Genomic DNA, 12185 nt, shown 5'->3' on the forward strand with positions numbered 1-12185 from the left:
CCGAGTGCTCAGATTAAAGGTGTGTGCCACCAACTTCTTTTCTTTTTTTACTTTATTATTTTAAATGTGTGTGTGAGAGAAAGAGAAAGGGAGAGTGGGAGCAGTATATGCACATGAATACAGGTGCCCACAGGGGATCTCCTGGAGGTGGAGTTATAGATAGTTATGAGCAACCTGACACAGATGCTGGGAATCAAACTTGGATCTTCTGGAAGAGTAGTAAGTGCTCTTAACAGCTCAGCCACCTCTCCAGCCCCTTGCTACATACAGTCAATTCCTATATAAAACCTTTCCCCCAAATGCTTTTGGTAGAAAACTACAATCTGTATAATATACTTGTTGAAAAATCAACAAGATGCAGATATTCAAACTGCTCTGGACTCTAGCACTATTATATTAGTAACTGGCATTGAGTAAAATACAATGAAATTCAGAAGAAAAAACCCAGAAGTTAAAAGGCATTCATATATGTGCTTGTTCTAATATAATGGATGTTTTCTACAAAAGCTCACAGAAAAGGTGCCCATTTTTAGGTGGTCCTACCTGCCACTGTTGCCATGGTTACATTTCCCTGTTGCAGGGCTGATGCTGGCACCACGATTCCCTGGGGGCTGAGAGTGCCTGTGATGGCGCTTTGAATCTGCTGAATGTCAGAACACACACATGTGGGAATTATTAGAACACAGAGAAAGCATGTTCAAACGTCAAAGGAAGCAAGATTATAATGTTGCAATAAGGAAGGTGAGGGAGGCCAGGGACACTGAGCAGATTCAGTGGACTGGCTTTCAGAAAGCAAACATCCTATATGGGAACTAGAGATGCAAAAGCAGTCAGACTAGCTGTGATCCACACCGTGGTGTGTGTGCAGTGTGTGGCTTTCCTCTTGCTGCTCAAGCCCAGGAGGTGAGCAGAAAGACCCTGCCTTCACATTACCACTTTCTCCTACATTAGGCTCAGGTACCAGTTCTCCATAACCAGACCCTTCAGGACAGAAGAACAGGTGCAAAGCTGACACCACTGGCTCAGAGGCACCAGAAGTGACCAGGACAAGAGAAGGAAGTGAGCACTTAGTGAGCACTGGATATTTCAGCCAATGCAATGAGGCAAGAAAAAGGAACAAATGCATAGTGGTCAGAAAGCGAGCAGACAGAGTTGTTCCTATTTGTACAGGACACCAGTGAAAGAAAATAACTAGGGAATGAGGCCGGGCGGGCTTAATCCCAGCACTCAGGAAGCAGAGGCAGGCGGATCTCTGTGAGTTCAAGGCCAGCCTGGTCTACAAGAGCTAGCTCAAGGACAGGCTCCAAAGCAACACAGAGAAACCCTGTCTCAAAAAACAAACAAAAAAAATAAAATAAAATAAAAAGAATTAGGGAATAGACCAATAAACACTTTACTTAGAACAGAGAAATGAACTCATCAGGTCATAGGATATGAGAACAAACACCAAACGTCGAAGGGGCTCTGAGGGGCAGGAAAGAAGGATGAAGAAGTAACAGGGGTGAGGGGCACCAAAGCACCACACACACGTGGAGTGTCAAAATGCAATCCACTATTTTCTACAGCTGACATCTGCTCACAGAAAAACACGGCTTTATCTGATTTTCTTATGAATGCTTTTACAGCACATTAAAATGTAACTGCTTTTTTTCAGGTTAGCAATGAACACAAAACCCAAAAAGTACAATCCAGGGGCTGGAGAGACAGCTCAGCAGTTAAGAACACATGAGGCTCTTACAGAGGACTGGGATTGGTTTCCAGGAACTACATGGCAGCTCACAACTGTTGGAAACTACAGTTCCAGGGAGTTTTATACCTTCTTCCAGCTACCTCAGACACCAGACAAAGTACACATACGTTCATGCAGATAACACTCATATATCTAAAAACAACAAATCTTAAAAAACAATTTATTTACAGTCATTTAAAGATATACTTGTGTGTAATTCTGTTTGTTTGAGATAGGGTCTCACTGAGTAGCTCTAGCTGTCTTAGAACTCTCTAAGTAAACTAGACTGACCTGACCTTGAACTCACAGAGATCCTCTGGCCTCTGCTTCTGGAATGCTGGGATTAAAGGTGTGCGTCAATATACAGTTGGCTACTTGTATGTACTTCTAAAAGTGCGTGGATTGCTATGGTGAAAGCTACAAAACACTGATGAAAAAGCCCTAAGAGATGTAAATAAATGCAGAGATGTGGCACATTCTGGATTGAAGAGTCACACAGTAAAGATGTCGGCTCCCCTAAACTGATACAGAGAGTTAATGCAATGCTATCAACGCCCACAGTGGAATTTGTTTTGTAGATCTACACGGCATCATTGACAATTTATATGGAAAGGCAAAGCAACCAGAAGAGAGCTAAAAACAACTCTGAGAAGGCTGAGCTGGAGGACAGCATCTCTTCAGTGCTGAGACTGCCAGGCGGCTGTAGTAATCACGGCCTGGTGGTACAGACACACAGCTCAAGAGAACACCAGACTCCTGAAACATGCCCACCTGGCTTTTGACAAAAGGGGAAAAAGCAGTTCAGTAGGACAGCTGCTAACAACAGGTGCTGAAGCACGTGAACATCTACAAACAATGAGAACTTTCAAAACTCAGAAATTTAAGAAAAATAAAAGTTTAAAAATGAGCAAAAGACATAAGCAAACTTTTCCAGCAAAGACGACACACAGAAGGCAGATCAGCACATAAAAGTATCATTTGCTATCGGGAAAATGCAAGTCCTTGATGAAATACCACCACATATCAGAATAGTTAAAACACAATGATGCTTCTTTCCTGCCTAGGCTTAAGAACATTCTGAGAAGTGAAATTAGTCAGATATTGTGTGATTCTACATCTGTGAGGAACTCAGAGTAGTCAGTTCACAGAGATGGAAACAGAATGATAGGGCCAGGGCAGGGGAGGTCAGGATGAGTTAGCAGTCAACTGGGACAGGACTTCAGGGCAGCCAACGATTCTGAAGGAGCTGGCAGTCTCAGAAGTAATGATGCATGATCAATACTACAGTGACCAAGAAGCACAGTAGGCCCCAAAGGCAAGTACCTGGGACTGCACAGGAGAGTATGGGCTCCCAGGCTCCCCACTCAACAGGGTCTCGCTGTTCATTTTTGTCTTCAGACAAGCAATGTACCGACTACAAAAATCTTTACAGAGTTCATTAACCTTTTCCAGTTCAAGAAGATGAATGCGCAGAACCTGGATTGCTTTCACCATCTAGAGGTAGAAAAAATAATGACTGTTAAGTGAGAAATAATGTGCCGTTATCAGAAGTCACCGTTATCACACATACTGCTTAGTTATCAAGTGGGAGCGACATCAGTGGCAGCAGCAGAAATGGAGCAGCACTGGCAATTGCACACAGCGTTCCAGCACTCCAGGGCCTCTGCCCCAGCCCGGCTGCACCTGTGCCAGACACGGGAACAAGGTGCCTCCTTCAGCATGGCCATGCTGGGAGTGTGGTTCAGTGCTTGCAGATGACGGGGCTACAGCCTCGCTCTGCTCCACCTCAATGTCCACATCTATCCTAGGGGTGGTTCTAAAAGTTTAACCCACCAGCTCTGCCTTTTCTGGATCATACTTCTGGTGTCAAGTTTAAGAACTCTTTCCTAGCTCTAGATCCCCAAGTTCTCCTCCTATCATTTCTCTTTTGTTTACTATGAAGTCACCACGGTTGAGCATTGCTCTCTAGCAATGGGTCACTAATGCCAAAGTGCCATGTCACTGACAGCCCTTGCTATGAACAAGGCCCAGCCCCTCAGCCACAGACTCAGGTATGAAGTCACCTACATTCTTGATGCTGTGAGAGACATCAGTAACAAGAGCTACGGAGCATGAGCTCTGTTAGATCCTGTGCTTAGATGAGGAGGTGCTTGCAGGGTGTAGAGGATACCTGTCTCCTTGACTGAGCCAGGCCAGGGATGGGCCAGGACCAAAAGGGCTTCTGCACCTTACTCAAATGACATGCATTTATTTCAGAGACCATAAAAAGTCGAACAGAGCGCATCTGCGAAAGCTCTCAGGTAGTAAACATTGAACACACAACGAGAAATCAGGAGCAGCAGAGCTAAGGCCAATACGATTTATCCACAGATGATGAAGACCTGCTGAGGGCCAGTCTTCCAGATACAAAACCCAGAGAACGCACCTTGCTGTGGGGCTCTGAGTTAATCTGATTTTGGGAGAAACTCAGGCTGGAAGGGCAGACAGTGTGGGTGCCCTGACAAAGGATGCTGGCACTGCCTGTGTCCTCAGAGACCTTGCCACTGGGTCGGACAGGAAGAAGGCACAGCAACTGGTGTCAGCACTGGGAGGGAGGCTGCTCTACAGATGATGGCTCGAGCCTGTGTCTAAGATTAGACTTGTACTCACAACACAAGTGCAACAGACACCCCGTAGGAGCAGCCTGCCCCAGGAAGTTTTTACAGACACCCATGAGAGGACTAAGTCCCACCTCAGGAGGAAGTACAAATCAGTTAGATTGTTTTTCTTTTTTTTTTTTTTTTCGAGACAGGGTTTCTCTGTAGCTTTGGTGCCTTGTCCCAGAACTAGCTCTTGTAGACCAGGCTGGCCTCGAACTTCCAGAGATCCGCCTGCCTCTGCCTCCCGAGTGCTGGGATTAAAGGCGTGCGCCACCACCGCCCGGCATCAGTTAGATTGTTAAAGGGAAAACTAGCTAGAAACTAGAAGACTAGGAAGGAGGAAGGGAGGGAGGGAGGGAGGGAGGGAGGGAGGGAGGGAGGGAGGGAGGGAGGGAGGGAGGAAGGAAGGAAGGAAGGAAGGAAGGAAGGAAGGAAGGAAGGAAGGAAGGAAGGATAAACTTTACTCACTAAGTTGTCAGTTTCTGGATCTTCACAGAAGAAGGGCTTCCCGTCCTTCTCTTGCTTCCTGACAAAGTTCTCAATGTCCACATCGAAGCTGGCAGAGGTTGTACCTTCTGAGCCCTGTGTGGACTGCTCACATTTCTCAAACAACAAAGCTAGTAATGGAAATAGCGGGTGCCTGCAGGGAAAGAGAGCAAAGGTGTGCCACCTCTCTCCACAAGTCTTTGCACCAATGACCCTCCCACCCTTTGTAGACAGGGATCCATTATATGAGCCAGGTTGGCTTCTAACTTGAGGCTCCCCTGCCTCAGCCTCCAAGTACTAAGTTACAGGGATGCGTTGTCTGGCCTGTATGAATGATTTTAAACAGTCTGTTACTTCTTTTTGTTTGCTCTTTTACATTTTTATTAAATATATGTGTGTTCTGCACCCACTGAGGTCAGAAGAAGGCATCGGATCTCCTGGGAACTGAAGCGGGGTCCTCTGAAAGAGTCTGTGCTCTTCCACCCTGAGCCATCTCTCTTAACCCGTCTGTGACTTGCTTTTTAGTTTGTTTATATGGCATGGATATTCTGAATGAAAGTGTTTCGTGAAAAAAAATTTTTTTTTCTGGTTTTCGGAGATAGGGTTTCTTTGTGTAGCTCTGTCTGTCCTGGAACTCACTCTGTAGACCAGTCTGGCCTCAAATTCAGAGATGTGCCTGCTTCTACCACCAACACCCAGCAAAATACTTTTAATTGAGTTAGTTTTAAGTTACATTAAGATAATTTGTCAAAGCTCCTGATCTATTTGTTTTATGATGGAGCATCTCACTACACAGTCCTTGCTGGCTTTGATTCACACTTCTCTTACCCCAGCTTCCCAAGGCGTGGATTACAGCATGGACCACCATGCATGTATTTAAATTATTATCTGTGAACTATCCAAAAATAAATGGACTATTCTTGGTGTTTAGACCCTTATATGTATATCTAGTCACATCAGAACCCCCAAACCCTCCTTTTTTTCTCCCTTTGGTATACCATGCTGGGATCCCTAGTCCCAGCAGGGGTCACCATTAAATTTTCTCTTGGTGTTATAAAAAGGCATTCATACAAAATGCAAGCCTTGGCCGGGCGGTGGTGGCGCACGCCTTTAATCCCAGCACTTGGGAGGCAGAGGCAGGCGGATCTCTGTGAGTTCGAGACCAGCCTGGTCTACAAGAGCTAGTTCCAGGACAGGCTCCAAAACCACAGAGAAACCCTGTCTCGAAAAACCAAAACCAAAACCAAAACCAAAAACAAAAACAAAATGCAAGCCTTCTGAGAAGGGCTTCCTTCATCAGAATAAGACAGCTGGGATTCACGTATGAAGTTGCATGCAGCCATATTCCTTCCTTTTAATGTTGAGTAGCATACACTGTATGGACCCGCTACTATCTGAGAAACATATAGGCTGTTCTAGTCTGTCAGTCATGAGGGGAGCTTCTAATACACTGTGGACAGCTAGATCTGCACACCAGCTCATAGTGCACTAACTGTCAAAAGGAGAAAGCACAACCAGGGGTGGTGTACACCTTTGATCCTAGCACTTGGGAGGTAGAGGCAGGTGGATCTCTATGAGTTCAAGGCCAGCTTGAACTACCAGTGAGTTCCAGGCCAGGCTAGGCCTATAAAGAGAAAGCCTGTCTCAAGGGGAAAAAAAAAAAGAAGAAGAAGAAAGGATGAAGCAACACAAATAGATAAATGTGGTATATACACAGAGAACACAGTGAAATATTATTCAGCCTCAAAAAGTCCCAGCAGATTCTATATAACAGATTCATGTTTAAAACATTTTCTGTGAAAGAAGCCAGTCAAGAAAAGAAAATCAAGAAGATACTACGTAACGGAAATGAACCCTCACTATAGAACATGACCTCACTCAGGAGATACTGTCAGAAGTTGAGGTCTACAGAGCAAAATGACAATTTCTTTCTTTCTTTTTTTTTTTTGGGGGGGGGGTGTTTCAAGACAAAGTTTCTCTGTAGCTTTGGAGCTTGTCCTGGAACTAGCTCTTGTAGACCAGGCTGGCCTCGAACTCACAGAGATCCGCCTGCCTCTGCCTCCCGAGTGCTGGAATTAAAGGCATGTGCCACCACTGCCCAGTTACAAAACGACAATTTCTAAAGCTGCATATGTGGAGGTCAGAGTCAGCTCTGTAGACTTCTCTCTACTTTCTGTGGTTCAAGAAATCAAACTCAGGTCATGTTTTAGACGGCAAGAGCTTTCCTTGCTGACCCATCTCAAGGCCCCCTTTCTCTTTTGGAGTCTGTAAAGTAGTCCAGACTGGCCTGGAACTGACTTTGAATTCTCTGTCCCCAGTGCTGATATTCCAAGTGTGTGCACCGCCATGCCTGGCTGAAGCTTTTCTGAAAGGCTACCCAACACAAAGATCTGTAGTATAGAACCTGTTTTACTATTAGAAGTAACACCTCAGTCTGAAAGGCGTCCCATAGTCACGGTATCCCAGTGGTCCCTCCCAGCTCAGTCTAGAGCCCAGCCCTGGTTCCACTTCACATGTCTGCACTCCTCCTGCTCCTCTGAAAACCACACAGTTCACACCTGGGCACTACCTATAAATTGCCTGCTTGTCGGCATCCATTGGGGTCTGAGACTCCATGGGAGGAGGACTCACTCCTTCTGCATCTGGGTCAGAGCAGTTGGGATCTTGCTCTGTTTTTAACTCGGTTACCACCTGCATCTTAAAAGGAGAAATTTTGTTACAAAATACAAAATATAAAGTGCTATTCATTCTGCAATTGGAAGACTATATAATTGCCAATAACACATAGAACATTAGCAGCAAAACTCCTTTGAATATCTCATGCTCTACCAGTAGACAACATAAAGGTCAAATTTCCAACACATTAAGACTTGAGATGAGCCGGGCAGTGATGGTGCACACTTTTAAACCCAGTACTCAAGAGGCAGAGGCAAGCAGATCTCCGTGAGTTCAAGGCCAGCCTGGTCTACAAAGCAGATACCATGACAGCCAGGACTGTTACACAGAGAAACCTTGTCTCAAAAAACCACACAGACACACACACATACAACAAAAACTGAAAGGATTTTGAAGCCATCACGATGAATTGCAGACAGGAACGGTGCAGTGCTCCCAACTAGAAACTCAGGAGACTGAACGGAAGGCTTGTGTTCTTATACTCGCACACAAACAGTTCAAACGCGACAGCACAACTTTGTGGCAGGGTTCAAGTTCTCCCACACCTGCCCTACACCATTATGCAAATAAGAACACGGGCTGGGGGCATAGCTCATGTGCAACATCCTGCCTGGATCTGATCCCCAGCACACTCACATCCATATAATATTTTTGTAAGATTTTTACATGTGTGTGTGTGGTGTGCATGGGGTGGTGGGTATATACATGCATGAGTATGGGTGCTCTTGAGGTCTAAAAGAGGATACTGGATACCCTGGAGCTGGAGTTACAGGTAGCTGTAAGCTGCCAGGGGTTCTAGGAACTGAACTCAGATGCTCCGTAAGAGAAGTAGTCAATCTTAATGCTCTGCCATCTCTCCAGACCCAGGATTCCCTTCTTGTAATCTATACTCACAAGGCTGAGGCAGGTCTTCCACAAGTTCAAGGCTATACTGGACTATAGCATGAGACCCTGTCTCACAAAACAAAATGCAGGGGCTACTAGATGGCTCAGTAGGTAAAGGCCCTCACTGTCAAGATTGATACACTGAGTTCAAGCCCTGGTACCCACACAGTGGAAGGAGAGAACTGAGTCTAGACAGTTGTCCTCTGACCTCACAATGCACTATGGTACATGTGCCCTATGTACAATAAACAGACATTAAAAAAAAAAAAAAAACAGAGCCAGGCACATGGTATACTTTGTGTCCTAGCACTTAGGACACCAAGGCAGGTGGGTTGTGAGTTCAAGGCCAGTCTAGGCTATGCAGAAAGCCTCTGTCTCAAAACCAAACAATAAACCCTCTAGAACACCCAGCTTATGGGGCATAGCAGTAAAGTGCTTGTCAAGCACTAGAGTTGCAAACAGACAAACATCCATCCAGCTTTTCTTTCCTTTTTTCTTCCCTGTGCTGGAATCAATCCAAATGCTTCACAAAAGCTAGGCAAGCGTCCAGTTTTAGTTTTTGCTTGTTTGTTTAGTTTTTTGAGACAGGGTTTCTCCCAGAACTCTGTAGAGCAGGCTGGCCCCTAACTCTGAGATCCTCCTGCCTCTGCCTTGTCTCCTGAGTGCTGGAATTAAAGACATGCCCCACCATCACTCCAAAAGTACCCAGTTTTTAATCCCCAGCACCACATGCTTGCATGCACCCATGCATCCGTGCACAATAAAATACTCTAAAAATGGTTTAGTGGCCGGGCAGCAATTGGTGTCGCTTAAGGAACAAGCATGAGCAATTGATAGCTCTGAGCTCTAATGTGCAATGGATGCCTAATATATTTGTAAGGTGGATGTGCGAGCTCATGGAGCTGAACATTCACACTGAGTGCTGTCCACATTTAGTGTCGGGTCGCCTGGCAGTGATCAGGATGCAAAATAAAGGTCAGGCCCTTACTTGCTGTCCATCTTGATAGCTGTCTATACTTAACGTCTGTGTAGCCATCATGGTTGATGAGGGTTCACTTCAGACATCAGATCATCTTGAGTCAGAAGCGAATGGTGTCTAGAAAAATAAAGCAGAAGAGTACCGGTTAACACGTCTTCAGCATTTCTTGTCTTTTATCCCAGAGCATCATGTAATTTCTAAATACTATGTATTTTATACAGAGGACAATCCCTTCTTAACTCCAAGCCAGACCCTCCTCGGCAACACCACATTTGCTTAGCGGTCACTCGCCTTACTGTGCTGGGCCCCAACCTGCTATGAGACGGCTGAGCACACCCCTTTATTCCCTAACAAGGAGCCAGTAAATACTGCACACACAGGACACTGGGGGCTGTGACACCAGAAGCACAGGGGTTAACCTAGAGAGACCCCACCTTCCTTGAGAACAGGACAGTGGCAGCAGAATAGGAGACTAATAGAAGAGACACCAAGGGCACGAGGAGAAAAGGAGAGTATGGAGATTCCTGGGATGTGTGGGCAGAATAGGCCTCCCCAGGAAAGGCCATCTAAGAAAGGCTTGAGAACCTGCAAGACTGGAGAGAAAAGAAAGGACTAATGTGCCCCACAGGAGCAGATGGCACTCTGACGTATCTGTGTGTGTGGCACAAATAAGTAAGCAATGTCATTTGCTTAATGATGACAGAAACCCTCAAAATAATGTTGCTGAGCTGGAATGCTAAGCAGGGATCTGACAAGCACGGGAGGTGGAGGGGGATGGGCAGCACTGGTCAGCCCCAGCTGGCCTACACCAGCATGCAGGAACTTGCCTAGACAGTCACTTTAAGACCAAGGGCAGGAACATCACTTGTCTGCACCAGCAGAATCAACTAAGGGGCACCAAGGGAAGTACTCTAGACTGTACAAAACAGAAGCACATACAGTCAGAGCAGGGCAAGCCAAGGACAGGAATGAGCAGCATGTCTTGAGACAGCTCAAAGAAGGGTGTCTATCCCACAAACAGTGTAGTGTAGCGGTAGCTGAGCTACCTCCTGTGCACATGACAGCTCCTCGGGGTTCTCAGATGAGGCCCACTTTATATCTTAAAAGTCAGAATAATGGGGCTAAGGCCACAGGGCTGACCAAAAGGTGAGCTAGCTCACCTCAGCATCATCATACTGAGTCTGTCCCCAGGTACCAGAGTTTCCATAGGCCCAGGAGCTAGCACATGGGATGGAGCTAATATATAAATTCATTAGATGCTTTGGGGACAAATGGCTTGGTGTAGACGCAAACTACTGACAAACACTGGCAAGTCAATGCAGGAGTGATGACAGAGGACGACCAGGGATAAGTAAGGCATCTTAGAGGAGAGGTCTGACTAGGGAAGTAATAATAGGCTGCCTACCACCCCTGTGCAGAAGGAAGACAAGAGACAAGATGGCTGAACAGAGCGGTAAGGATGTGTCTGATCAGGTGAGTCTGTGGCTACCGTAAGAACAGCAAGTTGCTGGACAGAAACCCACAGCAGGGGTGAGCAGTGGGTGACACATGTATAGACCAGACTGCATGGCTTAGGGGCACAGGAGCCAAGAAGGAGCTATAGGCACAAGAATCAGAGGAAGTGAGCCAGGGACCTGCAGGTGGACTAAGGGAGCAGGGATAGGTCCAAGCTTCCCACCTGAACACCTGGAAGAATAGAGCCGCAGGTCCCGAGATGAGCAAACAGCTAAGGTCAGCTCCATGGCTTGGGAGAGAAACAAGGCAGGACATCTCAGGCAGCAGGCGAATCTCAGATACCTTCTCGGAAACTGAGCAGAGGAGGCTGGGCTGGAATCACTTGGTCATCATCAAGGTACAGTGGGTACGGGTACACATGGAGATGAGCTGAGTCCTCCATAAGACACGTCCCACTCTAACCCAGCACCTGAACATGGACCAGATTTAGAAACAGGGTCTTACAGAGGGAATGACACTAAGGACTTGGGAGGGAGTATCTGGTTGTCTATCTAAGAGGAGAGGGGAAGCTCTGAGACATACAAAGAGGTTCACCATGGAAAGGCAGAGGCACACACTGTAGTAATATACCCCTCAGTCCAGGAAGTCTAAGCAGGGTCACCAGAAGCTGGAAGAGGCAAGGACAGACCCCTAGAGCCTTCAGAGAGAGTACAGTCCTATCTATAACTTGATCATGGATTTCCAGAACCATGAGAGAATCCCTTTCTGAGAGTGGTAGGGATTAAATCGGGAGCTGTATACATGCCAGAGAGCAGTCTACTGTTTAATATACCCAGTTTGCAGTAAACTGGCACAGCAACCCTAGTTTAAAATATATATACACATAAATGCATAATGTAAAGCCAAGAGAGCAGAGGAGAACAGAAGGAAGACAGAAGTGTGCTAAGAGATGGCATGGAGGCCGGGGACAAGAGGACACAGCATGATGTGATCAGCATGAGGAGGGAGCCACGATGGGGGAGTGCCAACCATGTGAAGGACTTCCTCAGGACCAGGAAGATGAGGACTGAGTCAGCAGCTGATGAACAGAAGGTCTGTGGGGGAGCAAAACAAGAACCATGGCCCCAAACTCTACCCCCAGAAGTGATAGTACCGGCACGGCACATTCCTGAGAACTGTCTGTACTAGGAAGGGTGGAAAAATAATAGAAACGGCTTACAGACTCAGAAGATGGGAGCTGAGTGCAGTGAAGAACTAAGTTAAAGACTTTTTTTCTCTTTTTTTAGAGACAGGCTCTCACTATGTAGCTTTGGTTATACTAGAATTCAATTTGAAG

The 12185-nt window shown here is 46.2% G+C and overlaps 1 protein-coding gene across 6 annotated transcripts in view; it reads right to left on the bottom strand.

Moving 5' to 3' along the window:
* Nucleotides 1–12185, bottom strand: part of Pknox1 (PBX/knotted 1 homeobox 1) — a 42189-nt gene that overhangs the window by 10430 nt on the left and 19574 nt on the right. For 2 of the 6 annotated variants that reach the window (XM_057751108.1, XM_057751109.1), the window contains exons 2-7: nt 11073–11318; nt 9404–9511; nt 7424–7551; nt 4837–5008; nt 3053–3223; nt 544–643 (exon numbers count right to left, since the gene is read on the bottom strand). In XM_057751108.1, coding sequence (XP_057607091.1) covers nt 544–643; nt 3053–3223; nt 4837–5008; nt 7424–7551; nt 9404–9454 — 622 coding nt within the window. In that variant the 5' untranslated portion in view covers nt 9455–9511; nt 11073–11318. The remainder of the gene's footprint in view (nt 1–543; nt 644–3052; nt 3224–4836; nt 5009–7423; nt 7552–9403; nt 9512–11072; nt 11319–12185) is intronic. The other 4 variants (XM_057751107.1, XM_057751110.1, XM_057751113.1 and 1 more) reach the window with 3 other exon arrangements.

The sequence above is a fragment of the Chionomys nivalis genome, chromosome 19 (assembly GCF_950005125.1).
Source record: "Chionomys nivalis chromosome 19, mChiNiv1.1, whole genome shotgun sequence".
Taxonomy (NCBI): domain Eukaryota; kingdom Metazoa; phylum Chordata; class Mammalia; order Rodentia; family Cricetidae; genus Chionomys; species Chionomys nivalis.